The sequence below is a fragment of the Argentina silus genome (assembly GCF_951799395.1).
Source record: "Argentina silus genome assembly, chromosome: 2".
In the NCBI taxonomy this organism is placed as follows: domain Eukaryota; kingdom Metazoa; phylum Chordata; class Actinopteri; order Argentiniformes; family Argentinidae; genus Argentina; species Argentina silus.
The window spans coordinates 26,448,658-26,474,736 of NC_139656.1; the positions used below are offsets into that span (position 1 = coordinate 26,448,658).

The 26,079-nt window shown below is 44.9% G+C and overlaps 3 protein-coding genes across 10 annotated transcripts; all 3 read right to left on the reverse strand.

Annotated features, from left to right (window-relative positions):
• hnrnpl (heterogeneous nuclear ribonucleoprotein L) lies at nucleotides 1–9,077 on the reverse strand. 4 transcript variants are annotated; one of them, XM_083664916.1, is made up of 14 exons: nucleotides 8,927–9,077; nucleotides 7,492–7,610; nucleotides 7,109–7,346; nucleotides 6,915–7,002; nucleotides 6,548–6,642; nucleotides 6,359–6,431; nucleotides 2,695–2,730; nucleotides 2,323–2,391; nucleotides 1,739–2,013; nucleotides 1,367–1,488; nucleotides 1,033–1,234; nucleotides 843–900; nucleotides 567–662; nucleotides 1–401 (listed from the first exon to the last, which is right to left on the reverse strand). In XM_083664916.1, the coding sequence occupies exons 1-14, from the start codon at nucleotides 9,008–9,010 to the stop codon at nucleotides 343–345; spliced, it is 1,614 nt and encodes a 537-aa protein (XP_083521042.1). In that variant the 5' UTR covers nucleotides 9,011–9,077; the 3' UTR covers nucleotides 1–342. The 4 variants fall into 4 exon arrangements, with proteins under 4 accessions (XP_083521042.1, XP_083521040.1, XP_083521041.1 ...); XM_083664914.1 differs by having other exon boundaries at nucleotides 525–662; XM_083664915.1 differs by having other exon boundaries at nucleotides 567–671; nucleotides 840–900.
• Nucleotides 9,078–9,897: 820 nt separating this feature from the next.
• On the reverse strand, nucleotides 9,898–14,766 carry srsf7a (serine and arginine rich splicing factor 7a). Of its 3 annotated transcripts, none has more exons than XM_083689020.1 (9): nucleotides 14,673–14,766; nucleotides 14,462–14,550; nucleotides 13,329–13,557; nucleotides 12,963–13,148; nucleotides 12,344–12,418; nucleotides 12,179–12,217; nucleotides 11,877–12,032; nucleotides 11,097–11,207; nucleotides 9,898–10,556 (listed from the first exon to the last, which is right to left on the reverse strand). In XM_083689020.1, the coding sequence occupies exons 3-9, from the start codon at nucleotides 13,547–13,549 to the stop codon at nucleotides 10,505–10,507; spliced, it is 840 nt and encodes a 279-aa protein (XP_083545146.1). In that variant the 5' UTR covers nucleotides 13,550–13,557; nucleotides 14,462–14,550; nucleotides 14,673–14,766; the 3' UTR covers nucleotides 9,898–10,504. The 3 variants fall into 3 exon arrangements, with proteins under 3 accessions (XP_083545146.1, XP_083545147.1, XP_083545148.1); XM_083689021.1 differs by having other exon boundaries at nucleotides 14,462–14,547; nucleotides 14,673–14,742; XM_083689022.1 differs by lacking the exon at nucleotides 12,179–12,217.
• A 1,752-nt stretch (nucleotides 14,767–16,518) lies between these two features.
• On the reverse strand, nucleotides 16,519–25,811 carry slc8a2a (solute carrier family 8 member 2a; the record flags this gene model as incomplete). Of its 3 annotated transcripts, none has more annotated exons than XM_083665513.1 (11): nucleotides 16,519–16,895; nucleotides 17,106–17,372; nucleotides 17,584–17,683; nucleotides 20,238–20,350; nucleotides 21,390–21,508; nucleotides 22,823–23,187; nucleotides 23,485–23,940; nucleotides 24,142–24,420; nucleotides 24,614–24,841; nucleotides 25,222–25,359; nucleotides 25,485–25,811. In XM_083665513.1, the coding sequence occupies 11 exons, from the start codon at nucleotides 25,809–25,811 to the stop codon at nucleotides 16,519–16,521; spliced, it is 2,769 nt and encodes a 922-aa protein (XP_083521639.1). The 3 variants fall into 3 exon arrangements, with proteins under 3 accessions (XP_083521639.1, XP_083521641.1, XP_083521640.1); XM_083665515.1 differs by having other exon boundaries at nucleotides 21,405–21,508; nucleotides 25,485–25,673; XM_083665514.1 differs by having other exon boundaries at nucleotides 20,238–20,340; nucleotides 21,386–21,508; nucleotides 25,485–25,550.
• Between the last annotated feature and the right edge of the window lie 268 nt (nucleotides 25,812–26,079).

Consider the following 26,079-nt stretch of genomic DNA (forward strand, 5'->3'; position numbering starts at 1 on the left):
TAGATCACGATTCACTTTATTAAAAAAGACAGGCAGTGTTTACATGGAATTGGATTTATTTCAGAACAGGAGGTTAAATCTTCCTTCTGAAGTCTAATGAACTGAACAAATCAGAACAACATCAAATTGAAATTGTAAAGTTTAAAAAATAGAAATAAAACAACTCACTGGTACAAAATCTCCCCCCCTCATATTCTTACTTAAGTTAAAGGAAAGCTCTCTTATCCATGATACTGATTCAATGAGACATACAGGGGAGTGGAGACATGACTGCAATATACACTATGCATGGACACAGAGCATTACATATAGGTAGGGGTTGGGGTGTTCAATTAGTTAAGGTTAATTGGCATGTTGCGCAGTTGAGAAACACAGCTTCAGTGTGTACGGATAAGGACCACCTGAGGAAAAAAACAGACACACATTAGCCAACGACAAATAATGACAGCGCAATGACTAACATTGTTGTGTTTGTGTCTCTGGTGTAACACTAGCTCTGGCTTGGTACGGTGGTGGACACTTACTGGTGTTGGTCTGCTGTTCGTCATCTGTATTAGAACACTTACTGGGGTTCTTCATCTGGTAGTGGTTCATCATGGCCAAGGCCTCCATTGCGTCGTTTATAGACTCCCACTCCAGCAGCCCGGACGAGCTCCGCTCACCTGTTGCGCCACCCGAGGCGAGAGACACACATTCCAATTTATTGACACTGCAACACTTGACCCACAGGCACACACTCAAACTAAACCTGTGTAACCTAGCACACAATGACTCCTCACTAATCACTACAGGAACATTTAAAAGCCAAACCAAATACATAAATAATAAAACTCATTACTCACTCTTTCCAGTGAAGAGTTTGATGTTGGATGGGTTTTTGATGCCCAATTCATCACAGACCTGAAACGACAGAATAGTTTTCTGGGAATCACTTTTTTTCCTGACAGACAAAGCAAACTAGGCATTTCAAACACCTGGGTGATTAATAGGTTAAACTCTTTAAGAGACCAAAAGTCCTCCAGTTCCCCCTACCTGGTTGAAGACCTCTACAGAGATGTCGGGCTGCCCGTTGAAGAAGTGCAGTACGTTGCTAGGATGCTGAATGCGGTTCTTGGCCGCCTGCTCCGGGGAAGTGAAACGGTTGTTACGGGAACCATGGAAATCCTTGAAACTACTGGAGCCATCCTCCAGCTCATAGGACTGGCCGGGCATGATGGCCTGCTGCTTGGATACGCTACGGAGAGGCAAGAACGGGAATAATGACTCCAAGAACAGAAACATTACTCTGGGTCACATTGATATTCATGTTTACTAGTCAATTAGTTTATGGCTGGCTGGTGAGGAATGTTCATTCAAAAGCACTTACCAAACGTTGAGTTTCTGTCCAAATAGGAAGTTGTTATTGAGGTGGGTGATTGCCCGGTCCACAGCGTAGCAGTCGCCCATCTCCACCATGGCTGCTCCTGGCTTACTCTTCATGAACTTTACCTGCGGAGGGAGGATGACGGGTCAAGAAACTTCTCTATTGAATAGGATGGAACCTTGGTTTCACAAGACTACACCCATCCCCCTGCTTTACTTCAGCAGGCTAGTCTATGCTGTGCGCATCATTTTCCAATTATTTTATTTTTTTATACCAAGGCTCACTTGAAAGAGAAACCTGGGTTTCAATGTGATCTCCCTGGATTAATAAAGCTTTAAAACATCTAAATATAATCATTTTCCAATTGGTACTTACCCGTTCTACATTGCCATAGAGACAGAAGACATTGAAGACCTTGTCTGAGTTGATCTTCGCAGGCTCGAGGCCATACACCATGACAACAGGGGAGTCGGCATGGGGGCCGTACTCAGGGGGAGGGGGACCATGTCCGTACCCAGGCCCGTAGCTCCGCCCACCTCGACCACGCCCTCCCATTGGAGGGCCCATGCGTCGACCCTCGTAGTGAGGGGGAGGGGGTCCGCTGCCATAGTTCTCGTCACTGTAGCCGTGATAACCACCTTGAGGGCCACCTTACGAAAGGAGGGAAATTGAGTAATGAGCATATGTAGAGTAAAGGTGGAACAGTTCGTACTGTTATCATTACAGTGGTTTGGAATTTGAAGCAGTCTGGGGTTTGTAGGGAGAACCTCCAGCTGAATGTCTGGGTTAGCTTTTTATGCGTACAAGCAGCACTAGTCATACTGGTCTGAACTGCTAGGTCAGGCTGTGTGTGGGTGTCGGGATTTGCCTGAAGTGGTCATTCTAACCATCCTAACTACTAGGACGGTCCACTTCATATGCTCATTGCATAGTCTATGTTTATATCTGGCGATACTTACCATACTCTGGGGGGTGGTCTCCCAGAAGGGCTGGCTGTCTCTGGCGCTTGTTGGGATTGGCATTGGGATCTTAAAACAAGTAAGGGCAAAGGAATTAAGTGAGCCTGATTTTTGATACGGTAAGACATCAAAAATATCACAACTAAAAGCTACGGGGCAGGGATGTGAAACATGCATTAGGAGCTCAATCAAGATATAGTGCATTAAAAAAAAAACTAAAAAGTTGATGCAGGCCCTCATACTCAGCTAAACCTATTTGTTACTTAACAAATGTAACATAATGGAGATTTTCATGAGGATTAAACAGCTTAATAGCTATAGAAAGAATCTCACACAAATGTATCCAACATTCTCATTCGAACTCACACACACCTTGTGAATTGTTCCAATTGCCTTCACCGTCAGCATCTGTGCAAGTACATACACATACGTCAACTGATTTTCCAAGGACAGTCACATTCTACAAACTAAAATACAACACTATCAATACATTACTCTTAATTTAACAGTTTTTTAAAAAATACAATCAATTATTGTTTTCCCCCCTAATAAAGAGAGAACAGTTTAATCTCGAGGAGGTTGAACAGAGCATGAAAAAACAAAACACAAAGCAACAGTAAGGGTTGCACCAATTATGAAATGTACTTCTGGGGATTTTTAGGGATATAATTAAAAAACAACTACAACACTAATATTGGGAAAAAGAGAACCATTCATAGCCATATGAGCCAACTGTGAGAACTTCATTTGGCTGATTTCTGCAACTCGTACTCATTCTACCCAATGAGAATATTTAAATCACCCCCAAAGATGACAGCTAAATGTATTTTTGGGATTCAGGCACAAGTTGACGGTCTCATCGCCAGGTACCAAATTACTAGTCAACATCCCACCCAAGTACCATGGGCAGAAAACAGCCCAACCTGACAGCCTGAAAAACAGTCAGACGTGACAGCAAAACAAAGCCCAGGTGTGGAATCTCTTGCTTGTCAATCTGGCAACAGCTTAGAACTGCTGGACTGTTTGTAGAATGCTAACCATCAAACACATTTTCACTGTACCAATGACTGCAAACAGTTATATTAAATCCAAGACTAGACCAAGAAAATTCTGAAATGTCTAATGACTTGTTGGCAAACCGCACAACCCTTTAAAGTCTCTTTTTTTTGTTGGGAAATTCCAGGCCTGGTTTTGTAAGAACAAATGATTCACAAAAAGGGGTCGACACTGAAAGTCAATCACAACAACCAGACATTTACATTCATCCTCTATTACCAGGTCAGTCAATTCAGTCATGTCTTACATGTACTTACAGCACCAGACCTGGAGAGCACAGGATGCAGAGGGCAGGTAGGGGGCGCTGTTCAGCTAGGATCCTACCCGCCAAACCTGTGACTCCAGCGTCAACTCATTCTTTCCTTCATTCCTTTTCCCCACCACCTGAGAAAGTATATCCACCAATCTTCCATGCTTGGCTTCCGAGTTGCCGTCGGTTTGTTTTTATAGGTCGCCACGTGAGGCACATTTCCAGCTTATCGTGCTTTGACCGCAAAGCAGGAGGACATTTGCACCATTTGAGAGAGGGGTGTCTGTCCTCAGACACACAGAGCCAAACCTGCATCACACGGGAGGCGTTAGAGGCGTCACTACGTCACCAGTTCAGAGAGAAAAAAAAACAACGTTGAATCAACACAAGAACAGCACAGAGTAGAACAGGGGAAATGGGGGGGGGGGGTAGAGGGGAAAAAACAGAGCATCGAGTCCATCAATGCAGAGAGAGCTTTGGAAAAACTGAGGTTTCTATCAGTCTGCCTCTGTGCTTGTATGCTTGGAGGGTGTTTGATGCTCGTGTCTTCGTGGCCCACCCCCCCCCAGGGGGTTTTGTGGGGTGCTTCTTCTCATGTAAGTGGCCACACATGTGTTGCTTTTGTTTTTATAGCTGTACCCCCATGGCGAAGTGATAGGCATCTAGTGCTTGGCAGTAAATCATCTGGAAATGGCATATCTGCATGAAGTGTTGTCGTGGCGATTCAGCTTGGTGTGTTGACATGAATATTCAGCTCGGTGTGTTGTCGTGTTGTTGTGTTGAGCACAAGAGGGTGAGTGATAGCAAAAGAAGCCCACACACCCAGGTCAAGAGACAGGACGGCATAGGGTCTGAGAAAAGAGTAGTCTCTCTCTGTATACTGTTTCAGTATGTAGTGTCATCTGTTCCCTTCTCAGGCTGAGTGTGTTAGAAAACTCCTCTGTTGCTTGCTGAAGTGGTTGTGTGTGACAGTCAGATCCCGAGGGCTGGGAGGAGTAGCCTTATCGGCCACACACCAGACTCCTGCCCCCATCACACAAAATGTGTCGTGTCAAAAGGTGAAATCTTCAGTTCTGGAGATGTGCTGTACTTGTAAGAGGAGGATGGATGGTTATCAATCTATCAGATCAGTCTGTGGTCGGTATGCTGGGTGTCTGTTCACATGGTCTTGGAGTGTCTCTGTCCCTCACCATGATCAAACGTGATGGCTACTGTCCCCAACCAACGCTGATTAAAAAGAGTAAAATGCTTTTCCTCGCAGAGGTGGAGAGAGTGGTGGTGGAGTTGGGATAAGGAAGTATTGAAAGTTGAGTTTGTGTGATTCCAGTGTTTGTTGCCCAACTGTGTCGGATGTTTATTGATGAGTTGGTTCGTTTGGAGTGGTTGTGAGTGCTGTTGTAGCTGCTGTGGCTTTAGCAGCATGTGTCTGCTAAGGGCTTGAAGTGAACCTGTATGAGTGTGCACAGTGAGGACACAAGGAGCACCTCTTTCTCACAGGGCAGGGCAGTCAGACAACACCAGCACATAGCAGGGGCTGTCCAAACACATGAGACCACTGCTCTTTCCATTGGTCAATCCAGCTATGATGTTACGTACATGTGTTACACCAAATGAAGATGATGTGGCCATGGTGAGCACCAGGGAGAACATAACTGTACACTTGTTTGTCTCTACAACCATATGCAAATGTCAAACCATCACGGTTCAACCAATTGCTTTTGACTACCACCAAAGCAAAAAATGTATCCACTTGTGCATACTGCTTTTTGCTGGGCCCATCAACAAGGGCCGTACCTTCAGTGGCATCAGTCAAATGTTCTGTACGAATTAGACTCATGGCAGCACACCATCTCAAATTGAGATCACACATTTAAAAAGGCCATAACAAGCCTTACTTGGGTTCAAGAGTTAGAGTAATGCGCAAACAGGTTAAAAACCTTGCTGCTAACAGTATCGCTTCTGTGAACGAAGCCTCTGCAATGTCACCATAGTGGTTCCGCACTGATAACATCATGTAACTCGTAGCACACTGTAAGCCCCACGGTGAGGTTTGTCTAACACCTCCTGACTGGATCAAATACCTATTCACACTAGCTCGCAAAGAACAAAACACCAGTCCCTGACCTTACCTGGGCCTGGCTTAGTCAGACCAAACACTATTCAGAACCGTATAGCAAACAAAATCTCCAATATGTTGTTTGAGATTAATGGGTGGACAGGTGTTCCAAGGGAAAGCCCTATAGCATAATACTAATACTGTGCTTGGGTGCTTACAAGAGCATACGGTGAGGTGAGGTGTTGTGACATGCTATGCAGGGAATGTGAACCTGTGTGAAGGGTGATGAGACGACCCCCCCCCCCAGATGCTTCACTGTGACATTCATCAGTAAAAACCCATGAATGCATGCAGTGGTCTGCATTGCAGATGATTTAACATGCGTGAGCCTGTGCTGGAATTGGCTGCCCCTGAGGTTGCTCCTCGTGCCCTTACTGTGTGCCTGCCGTGTTGCGAGAGAGCATAAGAAACTTGGAGTGATGCGTCACAGGAGCAGTGCCTCTGGCCATGACCACGGTGAGAAGTGAAATTGGCTCAGTCACCATCGAGCTGGGCATTCAAAAGGCACCACTCCTGGAGGCCTGGGACCCTACCCATCCCAGTGCCTTAAGAGCAGAAGGAGGAGAGGAAGAGAGATGGGGAGGGGGGGATGAGGGCTGTGGTGTGTGCGTTACCTTGGCCACTCAGGTTGGGGTTGGTGTAGTCCCAGGTATCCTGGTCATTCTTGAACACATTGAGGCGTGTAGGCTATGGAGAAGAACATTTAAAAACATTAGAACATCTGTTCGGTATTACAGTGTTCCTTCAGTTAATAACTTCCAGAGCTCAGCTGCACAAAATAGACAAGTAAAATAACCACTCACCTTGGCGTACTCAATCTTCAGTGTGCAGCAGCCAGAATAGATATCTGCTCCATTTAGAGAGGCTTTAGCCCGCTGGGCACTCTGCACTGAGTCAAATGTGTGGGGAGTCAAGGCAACTACAGGTAAACAGAGGACAGGCCTACATTGCAATCTCACATTCTTCCCTTCTTCCCAAAGCTTGTCTCAGATTTATGAGCACAGCTCGGTATATCAAACATGAAAATCCTTCCAAAATGAATTAGCTTGACACGGTAGCAGACACCTCCAATAGCACTGCACCATCGTACACTACAACAGTTGTGATTGTCAAATCAAATGCCCTGTGGAAGAGGTGTCGTGTTCTCACAAAGATTTTGAACAAAAGGATATTCCACCATGGCTTGAACCCCATTCTTCCTGAAGATGACAATCCTTTGCACGGGTCCGCAGTTGTTACAGATGGTGTACAGCACATCCTGAAGAGAATCCAACAGTATGATTAATAATAGCCTACAATCACCATGAGCTAAATAATGGTACCTTGACATGGTAACAATACCACCATCAAGCAGTTTTCATTACCGAGGTGATGGGGTAGATGGGGTTCATGATGGTGAGCAGCAGCACATTGTTGACACTGCGTGAGTCATCAGGATCTCCGGGCCGGGAGATCTTCTGGCTGGTGGAGTAGTTGATAAATGCAGGGTGCCCGGCGATGTAGACCTGGTTCTCAGCTGCATAGGTAACTGCGTTGCAGGATCCATTCATGTCCTCATACTCCACCAGGGCCTGCCGCTTCTTGGGCATCATGACCACATAGCTGTGAAAAGATAGAAACAAACATCTACGGACTGCATGTACGATAATGAGTGAACTGTTGTAGTCTTCACAAGACCATAAGAGGATTCAGTCATGAATTTGGAATAAATAGACCTGGTTCAAGCATGCAAGATTATGGCAGTCACCTGATGGTCCCAAACTCCTGCAAGGCTTCCACCAGGTCTGCCTCCATGATGCCATCAACTAGACCTCTGATGTGCACAACCGCGGAAGGGAGTGTTTTATGGGGGTCATCATAGCCCTCCTGAAACAAAAACATATCAGAGATCAAACAATATAATACGCCATTTACCTGACTCTTTTATCCTAAGCGACTTACACCGCAGTGAGCGCATACATTTCAGTATATGGTCCCAGTGGCAACAGCGTTATTAGCGCCATGCTCTACGAACTGAACCACAGAGGACCAATTAAACAACCAACACAGAGGCGTTTTCCAGTAATTTACAAGTATTTTACCATTACTGTTGTCTGTGTAAACTTGTCAGCATACTACCAGTACATTCCTGGTAAGGCGTATCAACGTTTAATGCCCCTCTCATTGTGCCTCTCCTCGCTCCCCTCCCCCCAGAACGCACGGTTGTAAATGGGGGTCGAATAAGAAATGCAGGTACAAATTTTGGCATTTAAACTGTTTTCTCCGTGTGAACGGGGATATGGAAACCAATTTATATATAACCCTTTGATGAGGCTTTATTGTTAACATAACCAAAAATAAATCATTTGAAGGACGCCGTGCATCTCAAATATCATACTTGACGTTCTCAAAAAGACAAACCCATGGAGGTGCGGGCCGCTACAGCATACGCCTAGTCCCTGCAGAAGGCCTAGCTAGCTAGGCCCAACCTACCTAACTAGCTAATTACTGCAAAAGCAAGCTAACTTGCTAACGTTAGCTTGTTGCTGAAACTATAAATATGCAATTTGGAAAGAATCTGCACTTGAATCATGTAGGTAGTTTGCTAACCAAAAAGGAAGCACGAAGGATACATGAAAATACGACGAATATTATTAATGATGTTCGGTTGCAAAGCATGCTAGTTAGTTAGCCAGCCACCCACTACATGACTGTCGTCTAAAAATCTGCTTGATATGGATTGTAAACACTTAAGTGAAACAGTTTGCAAACGGATTTACAATTTGAAAGGGGAAGGACATACAAATTGGATCCGAACATCTATTCTGCGCAGACAGAGAACTCCGTATGGAACAATACACCGGCATGGCATAATCTGCCTTGGGGTCAGTGTAATTGCTGGACTGCGTGGAACCAACGGGATAGTATGAAATGTTCCACTTCCAAATAAATAAAATAAATAAACACGCAAATGAAACGCGTATAAATCATTTGTAGTTCGACCGGGGGATTTTGGTAGATAGGTACCTATTATACACCTAATACAACTTTGCATTTAATGTGAAAGGTTTTCGTTCCAGAAACTAGTCAGGCCATCAGCCTAGCTAGTTGCTGGTTTGGTTAACTCGCTGACACCGACCAGGCTGGCTGACTGAGCCTGGGCCAAACTGAGCCGGTCTCGCACGTGGCGCTTCAGTTCTTACCGTCGCCATCCCTCCGTCCTCGGTCTTCTGTCTCTTCGTAGCTCTACCACCCTCGTTGTAGTAACGACCCGTCGCGGCAGCCATGTTGTCCCGATTAAAGCCTCTAAATGGAAACGTGAAATGCCGATTGAAAAAGTACGACGTAGCACTAAAGGCCTGTGCGTAGGACAGAGGACCCTGGGGACACGTACATTGGCGGGCAAACCTATCAATCTCACCACAAAAGACCAATCACGTGAGAGTGGTTCTTATCTGTGTTCAATTGTGATTGGACTAGAGCAACCAAGGGGGTTGGAGCTCTGACTGGCGGAAGAGGTGGGCTGTTTGTAGCTTATACAAGTGAAATTAGCCACATTATCTCTGGGGAAATTTCTCCAAAGCAAAAACTGTTAATTTGATCAATAAAATACCAATGTAGGTTTGCTGTAAACTAAATTCTACTCGATACATTTCTGAAAATAGTGTGGGTAAAATATCCAGACAAATCAGACGGGTCCAAGGCTAGGAAAAAGTAATTGAATTTGGGGGCAGATGAATGGCGGCCGACCGGCTTCATTGAAACAGCAGTTTTCTCTTTACGATACCTGTCGATCATTGCCAATATGTTGATTATTTCCCGAGTAGCCCAGACATGTTTACAACGAAAACCAAGTCCTTTCAAATCCGGAATCAAACCAGACATGGTTCAAACGATGCCACTGTCTCTACCAGACTTCCATTCCAACATGGTCTTTTCAGAAAAGGCCGGGTACATCCGAAGATCGTGCAAAATGCACCATTGTTTTCATGTAATACAATATATATGCCATTTAGCTGACGCTTTTATCCAAAGCGACTTACATTGCAGTGAGTGGATACATTTCAGTATAGATGGTCCCAGTGGGAATCAAACCCACAACCTAAGCGTTGTTAGCGCCATGCTCTACCAACTGAGCCAGAGGACCACGTGATTCAAAATGATTCTGATCCCATTCAGCACACAACAAAAACATTTATTTCATTGAAAGGTTACATCCAACTTTTAAAATACATCAGCACCGCTGGTAAAGAGCAATCAGCGCCACTTGAGACATCTTATGAATCAGATCACTACAGTGTGTAAAGATTCATTTTATTAAAAAGATACCAGCCATTTACATTGAAAATGAAATAAAAACCCAAATCATTCAACTTCAATTCAGCCGTGAGTACACTTCAATGAACTCTACCTGTGCTGCAATACTGACCAATTAATCAGCACACAGCTTAAAAAAATAGCCACTGACAACGGCCACAGGCGTAAAAAAATTAAAATGCACAGAATGCAAAAAGAAAAGAAAAAATCATCTTTCCCTTGCGTTAAAGAATCATTGAAATGGACATGATGGGGAAAGGACTATTTGGAATTCCAGAGAACATGTCAAATAATAATACCAAAGTCAGAGGATGAAAACTGAGGGATAAATAAAAATAAAAAAAAGAAACAAGAAAGACAGGAAACAGAAATTGAAGACAGACAAAGGTGTAAAATGGCTTTAAGCCCTGAGGCAAATGGGGAACAGGGAACAGTTGAGGGCTGGGAGCAGTTTCAATCCTTTGTCAGTCAGCATCGGATGTGGGGCTTTTCCTTGGGCTGGGGGACCTGGAACGGCTGAAACAAAGCAGAAGGAGCATCAGCATTTAAGTGGAGTATCATCTATTTACTGTGAAACAAAAGCAGTCAAAGCACTCAGGCACCAGAAACAATGAGGGAGAAACTGAATGTTCTTTTAGGTGTCTGAAAATCCCCATTACTACACTGTGATATAGAAAATGCAACATAATGTAGCGATCAGGATGAGATGGCATTTTCTGGGTTATGATTATTTATTTTTTTACCCAAGGCTTCTGCTGTATGACAGAAATGCAGTTGACTTAATCACAAATTTCTGAGCTTTCCACTTTTTTCATTAATCAGTGCTCGTTATGAAAGTTTGAATAGCAACATTTATGTAATTGTTACATAGGGTTTCGGTTAGCTGCTTTAAAAATCACTAGGTAGTCTCACAACTATTAATTAGTCTAAATTTCCCAGGAAAATAGAAAGATGTATGCCTGCATGCTAATGCTGACTATGTGGCATGATGAGGTGATCTTTAGGTGAAACCATATGACAGAAAAAAAACAGGTGTATTAATATTCTATGATTTACCTGACTCTTTTGGGGGCTTCGGAGCGGGATCTGGACCTAGAGCGAGACCTGGAGGCGCTACGTGCCCTGGGTCGGGACGCTGACCGTGAGTGGGAACGAGAACGTGAGCGACTGCAAAGGAAGCAGAGCAATATGATCATTGGATGAGAAGGAGCTCCTTAGGTGATCCATGTATTACAAGTTGACGTTCACTCAGAAATGTCCTAACTAATTGTTCTAACATGAAATATGAGCAGAGGCAATTTTTGAATGCCCATGACGTGATGGTCATGATGCTTAAAACCATCATTCAGGTTCCATCCGTGAAACACGTGATTGTCAGACACAAACCAAAATAAACGTCATCAAGTTCAGTTATTGACACCTAGCGTAGCATGTCACATTTAGAGGAGCAACCTGAAATAGTTCCTGCTGTAGACGCTGATTAGACAAGTAGTGTTGTACCTGTTGATTCTTGAAGAACATCACTTAAGAGCCAGATGAGCTGCATAACCCTAACCCCAAATACATCTGTTTTACTCTATTATCTGTGAACAATATCTTTGGAAACAATGTAGGCTGTAGCTTCAAAATATGTTTAAAACTATCATCATGTTGAAGTCAGTTCTTGCACCCATAACTCCATCCATGAGTTTGAGGGTGGTTAGGTTTCTCTAGCCTCAGCTTTATAGCAAACCAAGTGGCAGGGCTGCTCTTTGGCTAGAAACAAATCAAGGATTGTAGCTTTAAAGGAAAATACATTTATTTGATAAATAAACGTAGTGTCTAGGTGAGCCTCACCTTGCCCTGCGCACAGGAGTCCTGGACCGGCGCACTGGTGTCCTGGACCTGCGCACTGGTGTCCTGGACCGGCGCACTGGTGACCTGGACCTGCGGACCAGACTTCTGGACCTACGCACCGGACTTCTGGACTTTGAGCGTGCTGGGGATGCAGATCTAGGGGCAAAGACGACAACACCGTCAAAACATGATCCATTCAAAGCAGACCTAAGCTCTATATGCAAACTAAGGGGTTGTGTTGTTGACTAAATCTCTCAAGATTGTTGTTAGATATTTATAATCGTATAGCAATCAAGGTGTACCTGCTTCTGCGCTTAGAGTATGATGGGGATCGGCCCCTCCTGTTAGAAATGAGGTAAATCAGTGTTAAAAGAGCATTGAACTAAATTAGGTCAGACAATGTGTTCCTCTCAATCAGTTTCTGGTCTCTACACTTAAGATTACTGAAGCCACACAGGAACACTAACCGATCATTGCTTCGGCTGCGTGAACGGTACCGCTTTCCCCTGGACCTTGAGCGAGACCGAGATCGTGAACGAGACCTGGAAGCAAAACGCACACAGTCCGATCAAATTACTGTGTGATGGAAAGCATTCAATGACAATATACAATGGTACTTCATTAGAGGGCAAGTTTGTATTTCTGTATGTAAATGGAATGTGACTGTGATTTCAGAGACTTTGTGATTTCGCTTGATTGTGATGAACTCTGGCATCATGCCATCAGTCTACAATGGCATACATAGTGGCAAACTTCAAACAAAGGCTCCAAAAGTCCTTAAATGCGTCTTTTGAAACTGCAAAGCCCCCAATATAGTGATGCAGGTCATTAGATGTTGTACATAAAAAAATGGTGTCGATCCAAACCTTTTCCCCAATGTTATATTCCTAAGTGTCACTCATATTAGAGCGCTTTTGGAGCCTTTGTTCACGGTGGCACTTGTGCCCTCATTTCCTGATGAGGGCATCGCTGGTGCCCGTAAGTTTTTCAAAAACCAAGCGAATTCACACACAAAAAAAGTCTCTGAACAGAGTTCATCTGTTTATCTAAAAGGGTAATTCAAGCTTCAGAAGTCGGCCTCTGTACCTGCTGCCGCGGCGACCGCCTCCCCTCTTATTGAAGCGATAGCAGTCATATGCATAGTGGCCACTCTCCCCGCATTGGTAGCAGCGGTCGTTAGGGTCAAAGTGGCGGCGGCTGGGGCGACCATGGCGTGACTTGCGAGACATGCCCGTCGACAACTCCACTCTGATACGGGCGCCGCAAAGCACCCTTGGAAACAGAACAGTGACCAGGGATTAGATGGTGTACCGACAATGAATGAAATGAAACACTGAAAATCTTCATGTCAGGTCTACTGGTACAATTCTGTAGGCCAATGCTGATGAAAGTCTCTCAGATCTGAGGCCCGTGAACAGAGCATTGTGCAACGCTATCCCCGTGTTTACTCACTTGCCATCCATGCCCTTCACAGCATCCTCAGCATCTCTGGGATCTTCATACTCAACAAAGGCAAAGCCAGGCGGATTCCTGGCAACCCAGACACTACGCAAAGGTCCGTAGTAGCTGAAGGCCCGCTCCAACTCCCCCTTAGCAGCACCGTTGCCTAGGTCACCCACGTACACCTTACAGTCTGTGTTGCGTGAGGAGCTTCGTGATGACGAGTAGGACATCTTAAAACCTGGAACAGGTTGGGGGACGGCAAGAAAACAGAGCATCCATAACCAACCAGTGCTAAAACATGTTGCTAACCAATCTAATTCTAACATCCTCTAGGGCCCAGGTGAGCCAAAGTTCAACATGCAACAAACTGTTTTTTGGAAGCCTGACACTTATTTGAATGAGAAGTACGAGACTGATGAATGCAGTGCAAAACTGCATGAAGTAAGTTTACAATTACCTACCCAATCTACGAGGGATTTGTATTGAGTTGAGTTAGTTGACAATACCTCATCCAGATAGGATGTGTATGGAGTAAGTTGGTGTAAGGTGTATGGATGTGTATGGAGTAAGTTGACAATATCATACCCCATCTACGTAGCTAAGATCTGTATAGCAGTTAATTAGTAGGAACCCATTTCTGGAGACATTTAAACTACAAATGAGAGGCCGGCACCGAGTTCAGTTAAATTCGACTGGACAGGCATGTTGACTAGGCTGGTTAGCTATGTAGTACCATCTAGTCACCTATAGCACTGCCGATTTAATAACACTTAGAAACCAAATCTTTTGACAAATATGTGTTTACAGAAAACAAGACTGGTCAGAAATTAGCAAAATGCATAGCTAGTTACGTGTGCTATGCCGATGGCATGGCTAGCCTTGTAGCTACTAGCAAGCAACAGCAAGGGGCCATTGGAAAAGTGCGCGTACTACTGCATTGCTTGAGACAAGGCCGCACATTACATTCACACCCCTTTGTTCATAAAAACGGCACAAATAAGATGGATCATGATAACGGGCAAATACTGGGTTTAAAAGTGACTGAAAACACATTCAATGTATGCACAACTTAGATTTCACACAGTTCGGCGAAAACGCGGCTCCGACCACGATAAACAATGGCTGCCGTGCTAGCTACTCACTTTGCAGATGCTAGCTATGCTAGCTAGCCAACAGCCCTCGGGTTCCGCGAGTGAATGAACACCGTTTTCCGGTTGGCCTCAGACGTCTGCTGCAAACACGACAAATGAAAGAGCGTGGGTTAATTTATTGTGTCCATTCACTGGTATTAGAAGACGTAGAATTTTCTTCATATCCTTAGCAGTCACAATCCAAGTAAGGGCCGTCACGTACCTTTACCGCGATCCCCCCCTTTAATATGGACCTAGCCGCTCTCAGGCAGCAGCAGCAGCAGCACGCTTTCAGACGACCGAGCGGGGAAGTACCGCCAACCTGCTGCAGCCAACCGGAGGCCGCGTCTCCTCCGGGTCTGAGGAGGAGGGGCTCCCTGAATAGTAAAAGCCTATTGGTTCCTACAGACATTATGCTCTAAATGCAATAACATCACTGGCGCGCCCTCACGTCAATCATAAATTGACACTGAGCGCACAGTTCAAATAGACAGGTGATCAGACGACTCAAACACTACACACGCATCTATGATCAAATATAAAGTCACATATTTACTCTTTTCGATCATGTTCACGTGAATTGTGATACAGTTTCAATGTAATTGTTACAACTTGAAATAAATTACAATGTCATCTTTGTCAATGTAAGTTCATACATTAAAATATACATACATCAATGACTGAATTAATAAATACATGGATAAGACTAATCGTTTTGAATTGGATGAATTATCTCTGTCATGCAGTCGTCACTCTAAATGGCAGATACTCAGTTATTTTTCTCTAAATTACAGTATTTCATGTTACAGCCTCAGGAATTGCTTTAGTTCTTTTTCTACATCATGCGCAACATCATGCTCAACATCATTGAACTCATAGTGTCTTTGGTTGCTATGATGATCTGGGTTGTGCTTTATACTCGGCTAAGCTCCTGTCACATGACATAATATAGATATACAGCTATTACAGCTCCAAGAGATGAATATAATACAAAAGTCAATGAGGTTGTTTTGGGGGCCAGCAATCAAGTCCATTATGTAGTTTACATTGTTTGGTTGTTTATGAAGTTCATCTGAGTCCAAGTAGCACAGATGCCATCATCACAGATAAACAGCAATCTCTTCAGTGCTGTAGAGATGAAGTTGAGATCAGTCCCTTGATATCCAGACCAAGATTGGCCCACTTGAGACCCAGACTAATACTGTACCTGCTTAAATGTGGGAAAAAACAAGACCAAAACCGAGATCCAGTCGAAGACCAAGACCAACCACCATGACAAACAAAAGTCTGTTAAATAAGGCGTATTCTCCCGAAACGATAGCCATTGCATTCCCACCCGGCTCCCAGTTAGGGAACTATGGTTCCCTGTGTTGCGTCAATCCTACTAGCTATGGTATTCAGTGACCTACCTTGACCGTGTAAGTTGAGAGACTACATAGACCATTCTCTTGGCTGAGATCTAGCTAAGACCCAGACTTGGACCAAGATGTTAGGTGCCAATTGCCCAAGACCCAAACCCTGACCTTGGGCACTAAGACCCAGACCCCCTGCCCCAACACTGAACAAAAAATGTCTATGTGGATATGGTTGAGACTTGAGAGTCCATCTCAGCTGCCAAGTTTCTCTGTCTTTCTTCTTAACTCGATCGTCCCTCTTTTTAAAAGTGTCTTTGCACTCTTCTTTAACCGTCATGTGATTATGATCATCTTTAGTCCAACACATTACCATCTCCAATGACCTTCTCGTTCCTTTTTCCAAAATGTAATGTGAGGCTTTATGCGAGTGTTTTCATTGTGTGTGTGTGTGTGTGTGTGTGTGCGCATGTCTGTGTGTGTCTGTGTGTGAGTAAGTGTGTACTGTATGTATGAGTGTGTGAGACTTTCTGTGAACCATGGCAATATGGAGAAGAGTTTGACACCGTTGCATTATTCCTAGGAGTGGAGCTCTGCTTGATGTCAATATGTGTCCTTTCAGTGGCAGTTACTAATATGCCAACATAGTGTGGGTATAGGTGTGTGAACATGGATGTGTGTATGTTTCTCAATGTCTGCCCTCGCCTCTGTACTCCCTTAGAAGCCCTTTATATGGCAGTAGGCCTCCAGGCTGGAGAATAGGATGTAGAGGAACCACAGGCCGAAGAAGAACATGGCAGTGAGCACCTTGGTGACCTTTTTGCCTCCAAGCTCGCCCCCTATAGACGGCCTCCGGCGTAGCATCAGCACCCCCATGTTGACGAAGGCGAAGATGGTGAAGAGCGTGACAGAGAAGGCCAGTGAGCCAGGATCCACACGGAACGGCTCACCTTTGACCTCCCAATATATGGCCGCCACAGACCAGGCCAGTCCGATGCCCAGAAACACGTTGACCGCATTGCTTCCTGTCACATTGCCTATGGAGGCGTCTGCATACTGGTCCTGAGTGGCAGCGACTTTACTGGCAAAGGTGTCTGTGAAAAGAGGTTAGGACAAAGGGGTTAGACTTCGAGTAGAACCATAAACAGAGGAAGAGTTTGAAGTTGGGGTTACATTTGCGTAAGAGTTGAATATTGGACTGGGTTTAGCGATACAGAGGAGAAAGATCTATGGCACACCAACACACACACACTCACACCAACACACGCACACTCACACCAACACACACGCACACACACACCCACCAGGGATAGAGGTGCCCAGAGCCACAAACACCACGGCAGTGACAGTGTCCTTCAGGCCCACGGTGCAGCCGAAGTGGGAGGCCAGGTCCCCAATGATGGCTGTCAGGAAGCCAATGACAGTGATGGACACTATGAAGCAGGCCCAGCCATTCCAGTACTCGGTGGGCGGCAGGCAGGCAAACAGAATCTTCCAGAACACACTAACAATGTGCATGAGGTAGTCAAAGCAATTCGGCATACGCTGCTCTTGCCCCTCCTCTGAGTCGCCTGGTAAATTGAGACAGAGCCAGAGTGAAATTGAAAAAAGAGTAGTGCATGCATGCTATCTATGTTTCCAAAAAATCTTTATGGTGGCAAAATGTCTATTCCCACTGGGAATTTCTAAGTCATTTCTAAGTCATTCAGCATTCGCACGCGCGCACACACACACACACACACACACACACACACACACACACACACACAGGTTACTGCTGACCTGCACTGACTGTGACCGCCTCAATGAACTGCTCTCTCCAGGAGTGGGTGCCAAGCACCACAGCCAGATTGGTGTCCTTCAGGAGTTTGTCCACAGTGCTCTATCAGAACAGACAAAAAGGGTTAGCAATGAGAATGAGAGAGAAAGATCTACTACTAGAGGATATTTAGATATTTAAATGCCCTGCGTGAGTAATGGGACAGGTAGAGATTCTCAGCTTTTATTTGATGGTATTTGTAATACCGAGTAATGGGACAATTGGCTTGACAGGTGTCTCTGGTAAGTCAGGTGTGTTCCGTCACATCATTTGTATTGATTATAGGCTTTGCGTTCACCTTTGGAGTCTGCTATTGGTGACTGTCAACATGAGGACCAAAGCAATTAAATCAAATGAAAGACAAGGAAGCTTTTATTAGGCTGAAAAAACAGAAACTTTGCCAAAAAGTTTTGAAAAACGTATCTGCCCAAGATTTACGGCATACCTCTCATCTGTGAAACATGGTTAATGTTAGGGCATGTATAGCTGCCACTAGAACTGGTTAACTTAATTGATGATATAACTGTTGATGGCAGCAGCAGAATGTATTCTGAAGGGTACAGAAACATCTTGTCTGCTCAAGTGCAAGCAAATGCCTCCAAATTCATTGAATGATGTGTCATCATACAGTAAGACAATTACCCAAAACATACTGCCATAGCAACTAGGTCAGGTCAATATTCAGATTTAAATCCCATTTAACATGCATTTTATTTCCTGATGATACGATTTTAGGCCAAAATACTTCAAAACAAACAACAGAATATGGCTGCAGTACAGGCCTGTGTAAGATGTAGACTGTTAGAAGACATGCTAATCAGGCCAACCATTTGGAACTGGTTTTCACAACATCCTGTGATGGTGAGTGATCAAGTTAGGTATGACAAGAACTATCAAACCAATTAAGATGGTAATGCTTTGTATCCTGCTTCAGACTGGGTGGAATCACTCTAAAGAGAGTCAGACAACCGAGGAACATCTAGCCTCATCAAAAACAATGGACACTGTTTATAAAGACTTTGGACAATATGTGGATACATCAGATTTAATATTTTCTTAGATGGTGTTTTGAAGCCTGATTCAACATCTAAGGAGATATCGCATGAACATTACTGTTGCACAAAATGGAACCTCTGATGGAGAAGCCACAGTATTAAACTTGAAGGACTGGTATACATATTTTCTCAGATTGCATTCTGAATCTGGAGGTCGGTATTTGGAGACGACGAACACTGTTCTGTTGCACAACACGGAGCTCAAGAGGGAGCAGCTGGAGCATTACACTTGAACTCCTAGATGGCCAAAACAATCATGGATTACTAATTGCCCAATTCTGATTGAATTACTCTTGTCTGAGGTAGACATATTTCTATTGATTTGTTCTATTGAAGTGTTATGTGTTAGAATATAGTATATATACAGTATAATACATAGCATAACCTTATTTTAAATGTGCAGGCTCCTGGAGCAAAAAGAATTGACTCCAGGGAAAAGAAAGAATACTAATCCAGAGACAAGTAACATTTCCTTAGCAAGAGACACCCTTAAGCAGAATGGTATATTCACTAAAATTGAAGAACTTTCAATTGTTGTGAGGCTATTTTAATGAAATGAAAACAGCACCAACAGGGTGGAATGCAATGCTGCTCTGCTGCCGATCACACCAAGTAAAATATTCCTTAAACACAGAAGTTGTCACTGTCTTTTTATTTGCTTACACCTGGCAGAGCATCACCAGAGAATACACCCAGTCTGGTGTGGTCAATTGGTCGCAGACTTCAGGCAGTTATACCATGTAAAGGTCAACCAAATATTAAACGTGAGTGCTTAATTTGGACATTTGATAAACCTTTCTCACCACTTTTGGGTACCCTGAAACAAGGGGACTATGCATGAAAAGTGTTGTAATTTCTGAATGGTGAAACAAATATGTACACAAATACCATCAAATGAAAGCTGAGAATCTCTACTTAATCTCTTACTCTAGAAATAAGAAAGAATGCTTCACTGTCCCATTACTTACGCAGCGCACGGTATGTCACACTCAAATGCACAAAAACACAAACTTCACACACAAATACACATTGTGTGAACTGAAGAAGGTAAATAGAAGAGTGTCACATCAATTTCCTGCGACAGGACAGTTGAGATTAAAAAGTTCATATCAACAAATCTATATACAGTACAACATATAAGTATATATACATTTGTGTGTATATATATATATATATATATATATATATATATATATATATGAGAAAGTATTTTAGCAGAAAAGAGCATCCAATCAGAGGCCTTTAAAATCCTAAGTGTTGTCTAATCAATCCCAGAGCTCTACATGCTGACACAGCTACTGTACCGGGTCTAGAATCCCATTTGGAGTCATTCCCTGTCGAATCTGATGGGTAATAGGAGTGGCACATTGGGAGGAGTTAATACAGCACAACACACACACACACACACACACACACACACACACACACACACACACACACACACACACACACACACACACACACACCACACACAGACGCACACAGACGCACGCACACACACACACACACACACACACACACACACACAAAGCCACAAGCCATACCACACCTTTAATACACACCTTAAACTCATAGGACTCCTCTATGATGACCTCCAGCCGGCTGTGTTCTCCCAGTATGGGCTTGCCCATTTCAGAGATCCTCCTGGCGTCCTCTTCCTCCGGACTAGGGTTGCCTTAACAGAGGAGAGAGAGGAATGTTCACAATCACACCATTCTACAGGGGACTTGTATTTAAAGTGTGTGTTTATTATTATTATTAATAATAATAATAATAACAATAATAATGGATCGGACTTATAAAGCACATTTCTTGAACCCAATGCCAACCCAACCCAACAGTTTACAAGTTGATCATTTATTTGGTCTTACCCTGGTTGAGCAGAAGGGCTTTGTAAGAGAAGGAAAGAGAGATCGAATGTAATGATTTATCCTGCTAACAAAGCTTGTATTCCATTGAATATAATTCAACATGTTCATATACTTGCCAAACTAAATGACAGATTTACCAACTCACAAAGGGCAGTCTATAAACAGACATGCAACAAGGAAACCCATTGTCCATATCAAGCCATGCTTCTAATGCAGCGATCCAGGAGGCATACCCCACCTCAGCTGCCCTCCGACACTAACTACCCCGTTTCATTTGACTTCCATCCATTTTCGATCTTATAAATTCCTTTTTTCCTCCTTTAACAAGCAGATTGATTCGAGCACCTCCGCTTTGGCGCACTGAGTTTGCAGGGAACAGGAAATCAATACTAAATTCATAATTGGCTGCGCCCACATTGAAAGAGAGACAGCCCCAAACAGCGGTCTGTAATCTATAGTTACTGCCTCTGACGCAGGAGCCCAGTGTTCAGTGGCCCTGTTGTGCTGTTGTTATTGATTTGACACACGATCCCCATCAGGATATAGTTGGTGTGTATTTAGTCAGTGTGAGTGTGATAGCTCCCTAAACAGTTATGTGATACTGTACTAGAAAAAAATCTCCCCCAGGGACATAATGTGAGACAGAACAGAACCTCAGGGAATAGGGCTGTTTAACTGCAGAGCGGGTTGTTCAATGGTATCCAGCATAAAGACGGAAAATACACACACAGTAGATACACATGTAACTGAACATGCAGTGTACGCACGCACGCACGCACGCACGCACGCACGCACGCACGCACGCACGCACGCACGCACGCACGCACGCACGCACGCACGCACGCGACAAACACTGACCTGAGATTCCTCTCTTTAGCCATTTGGGCTCTTCCAGCATGATGAAGAAGTTTTCCTGCTTCTCGTACTCCTCCACATTTACAATGCGCACCTGTAGAGTCTGACTGTGGAGATACATGCAAGCAGGCACCCACACACACGCACACGCATGCACGCACGCACGCACGCACACACACACACACACACACACACACACACACACACACACACACACACACACACACACACACACACAACACAAACACACACACTGTCACAGGTGAATACATTTAATTGGTGCACTTAAACTTCACTACATGTTACAAGAGGACACCAAAAACAAAACTATCTGTGGCTAAAGGTAAATAATTCATCACATGGTGAAGACTAAATAATTCAGGCCCAAACATAGGGCATCACACACACATACAAAAACACACACAAAATACACAAACAAAATAAACACATAAAACACCTTACAGACTCACAATAGTTCTATTACTATTAAGCTCAGTCAAATCAGTCAAATACTATGCAGTACTTTGGGCCAATGGACCCTGCCTACTTGGGCTCAAATGTTGACTACTAAATGAAGTACAGTAGTAGGTATGAAATGATCAACCATAGTTGACCAATAGCACAATGGCACCAGACCACAATAGGGCTATATGAGTCAGCAGAAATAGCAGTACTTTTAAGAGTCGGTCCTGTTCCACCCAATCACTCTTAAAGGTACCTCCACTCACTCCATGGTTGTTCTCTAGTTGACCAGCCATTACTGGCCTGTCTATATACAACCTGAAATTACATCCCAACATCTACGCTAAGTGCACCATTAGCCCAATGTGCTTTATAACCTGAAAATGTAATGGGAAAAGGATCTGTCTATCTTATATGGGGAGACATTAGGCTCCTGAACCACAGAAGAGGTTGGATTATCATTTGGTGCCAATCATCAACAACAGCAATTCAAGCTAATGGAAGCTCCTCCATGTAGAGTCGATGACAACGCATAATAATCCCACAATGGGATTCGGAGGTTAATTTCCCATCACCACTGTTATTCTGAGGTTAATTTCCCATCACCACTGTTATTCTGAGGTTAATTTCCCATCACCACTGTTATTCTGAGGACACGTCTTTGTTGCTCCTTAACCTTCCCTCTGAACACATGCTTTAGTGCAGGAGTCGTTCTCTCTTCTGCCTCTGGGTCTATCCATCTTAATGAGTGGTCCTCTGTGGCTCAGTTGGTAGAGCATGGCGTTAACAACGCTAAGGTTGTGGGTTTGATTCATATATACTGAAAAATGTATACACTCACTGCATTGTAAGTCGCTTTGGATAAAAGCGTCAGCTAAATGGCATATATTATTATTATTATTAATGACTGCCTACAATATCCCCTGCTTGAGGGTAAGACTTGTCTCACCCAGACTCACCTGGTCTGTTCATTGGCGAATTCCAGCTCCCCCCTGGTCTCCTCATAGTCCACCCCGGCGCGGGCGCTGCCATCCTCCGTGCGGTAGGGCAGATGCACCATGCCCCGTGAGCCTGAGTTCCTCACCACCGTCACCACCACGGTGCCCGAGCTCTCGCTCACCCGCAGCACCCGCTGGCCAAACGTGAAGATGCCTCCGTGGTCGTCATCCAGGATGGTCACTGTGGCGAGCAGCGGCTCCACCAGCCGGCCCTTGGGGGGCGTTCCCGCCCCACCCGCGCTCCCACCCTCCTCCAGCCGCAGGTTCTGCAGACGCACAAAGAAGTGCTCGTCCTCCTCGAAGATGTCGTCGTCCAAGATACCCACCTGGAGAGAGCAGGAGACACACACAAAGTCACTGATGGGGATACTGTCCTGTAGAGACCAGCTTGATTTGTGTTCTCTGAACCTGATCTGGTGTGCTAAATACAATCGTGATCCAATATAATGAAATACACTGTAGCACAATCTTCAACAATTCAATCTAATCCATCCAAGAAGTAAACCTCACTGCTCAAAACTCAAACTGCTCACGTTGTGCTCCCTCCTTTGCATCATTCCCCCCCCCCCCCCACCCCACCTCCCTCCCTCCCTCCTCTTCTCCATCCTCTCCATCCCTCTCACCTTGATCTCCTTCCTGCTCTCCCCAGGTTTGAACACCAGCGTCCCCTCATTGAATTCATAGTCGGCCCCGGCATTGGCCGAACCATTCTCCGTACGATAGTCCACATAGAAGGTGTTCTGGCCCGTACCCCCCTCACAGATCACCCCCAGACTCAGGGTGCCACAGTTCTCCGTGCACTGGTACTGGGCACGGTCGAAGGACAGGTGGGCGCACACGGCCTTGTCGTCCTCCTCCTGGGCGCCACCCTCGCTGCTGGTAGCACGGCGCACTGCTTGCTCGGCGGCGTGCTTTTTCAGCACGTTGCCGGCGCCAATCATCATGCGCGTGGCCTGGACGCGGTAGAAGGCACGGCTCTTCTTCTGCTTGTGCATGGCTGAGTAGTTGGCCATCTCGATCAGCTGCTCCAGGTCTTTGTCTGGGTACTTCTGCTTCAGGTCCTTCAGCATGCGCACCACCTGTGAAGGGGTGACAAAACATTAACATTCATATCACTTTCATGTTCAAAACAATGGTGATGTAAGTCTCCTGAAACAGTGGAGGAAGCATTTTTTAAGGCACAAGTAGGACCACAATCCTCTTTCCTGCCCCCTGACCTCTCCCTAACCCAACCCTTCCATCTGTTCCTCCTGTCCTCTAGTCCATCGGAACCCTCCTACCTCATCTTTGTTCTGGTCCAGCTCCTTGCCTGTCTGCACAGACACAGTCACACTGCTGGAGTTCCCAGGCGTGGAGTTGCCATCCGAGAATTTTTCGTCCATGATCACATCGATCCCCTTGGGCGCCAGGTCACCCTCCGTTTCCACAACAATGCCATGCCGCTTGTCGGCACGGTAACGCTTGTGCATGTATTTGTAGAAGAGCAGGCGGCGGTCAGCGATCCAAGCCAGGATCACACACACAGGGAAATACAGTAGGGTCACCAGAGCCTCCCACACCTGGAGATTAACACACATACAATGAGCATACAATAACGATACACACAGAAATACACACTTTTTTACAATTTAAACAGTGTCAAAACAAAAGACGCACACATACAGCACCTACTGGACAGTACACACACACACACACACACACACACACACACACACACACACACACACACACACACACACACACACACACACACTCTACAACTCCAGGTGAGATGACAGCCAGTATGAGGTAGAGCCAGATGTAGGCAAAGATGCTCCAGAAGGCCGTGATGAAGAACACCCGCAGGTGTTTGATCTTCCGGGACTCTCCGTCAGGGATGACCCACACACACACCCCGATGATCACAAACATGTTGAAGGCCGCACTGCCCACGATGGTGCCCGGCCCGAGCTCGCCCGCATTAAAGTTGTGCCCACACACCTGGCACCAAAAAGGGTCATGATGAACTCACAACACAAGCTCATTCAGTTTTCTGTATACCAGATCTATTAATGAGAGGACGCAACCTAATTAAATACGCAATGATTGAATGATGAAGTAAATACGGCATGTGTTGATCATGTCATCACTGGAGATTTTTTATATTGGGTATGACAATTGAGGGAAAACGACTGTTAAGTTGCTCTTTTTGTTTGCTTCCAGTAGGTCATGACGCCATTGTAAACACAAATGACTGTTACAGGTAAACACAGTTGTTATTGTCCCTATGTCCCTCGAATTGCACCTTGGGGATGAATTAAGTCATATTGAATTGAAGTAAGGGGGTTGTGTATATTTATGTGGTGCGGTCATCAGTGTACCTCAATGACTGACAGCAGGATCTCTGGTGCTGAGGACCCCAGGGCCATGAGGGTGAGGTTAGACACTGTCTCATTCCAGACCCGCACCGTGGTCACTGACGTCTCCCCGTTCGGCTTAGTTATTGTCACCTCTTTTTCCTACCAGGACAAAGAAAGATATTGTGAAATCCACTCCCCAAAAACAACAACAACAACAACAACAACAACAACAACAACAACAACACAGCAAATAGGAGCAGCACCTGAGAGAGGAGACTGATTACCTGAGAGGTGATGACCTCTATAGAGGCCATGAAGCGGTCTGCGATGATGGACACACCCAGAAACATGTACAGGAGGCAGGCGAAGTAGATCGTCGCCCTCCCCGCCTGCTCACCCACAGGAGGGTTGAGTGGCAACCACACTGGCAGCAGGATGCCCGGCCTACACACCACCTTTTCCCCGCACGTCCTCTTGCCAGTCACGGTGGAATTACCAGAGGGCTGGGGTTGAGAGGAAGAGGTGCATGGGTGGGGTAAGAGGAGGAGGAGGAGAAGGGAGAGGAGGAGGAGGTGGAGGGAAGGGAGGGGATGTACAGGGAGGGGTCCCATGCTATCCCTGAGTCAGATGGCACCTGGGTCACTGGAAGAGCAGCTGGGTTGGAACACACCTGAAAAAAAAGAGGGGGTAGGACATTGAGTGATGCCATCATCAGGACTGTCATAGGGAAGCAGCCCAATGTGTCATTTATTTAATTAAGTATATGTTTTGAAAAATTACTTTTCTCAGGATTAAGAAAACTGTGAAACTGCCAGTGTTGGGGAAGCGAAGAAGTTGAACTACACTGAATCTACCCTTGAGAGAAATATAATTTGTCAA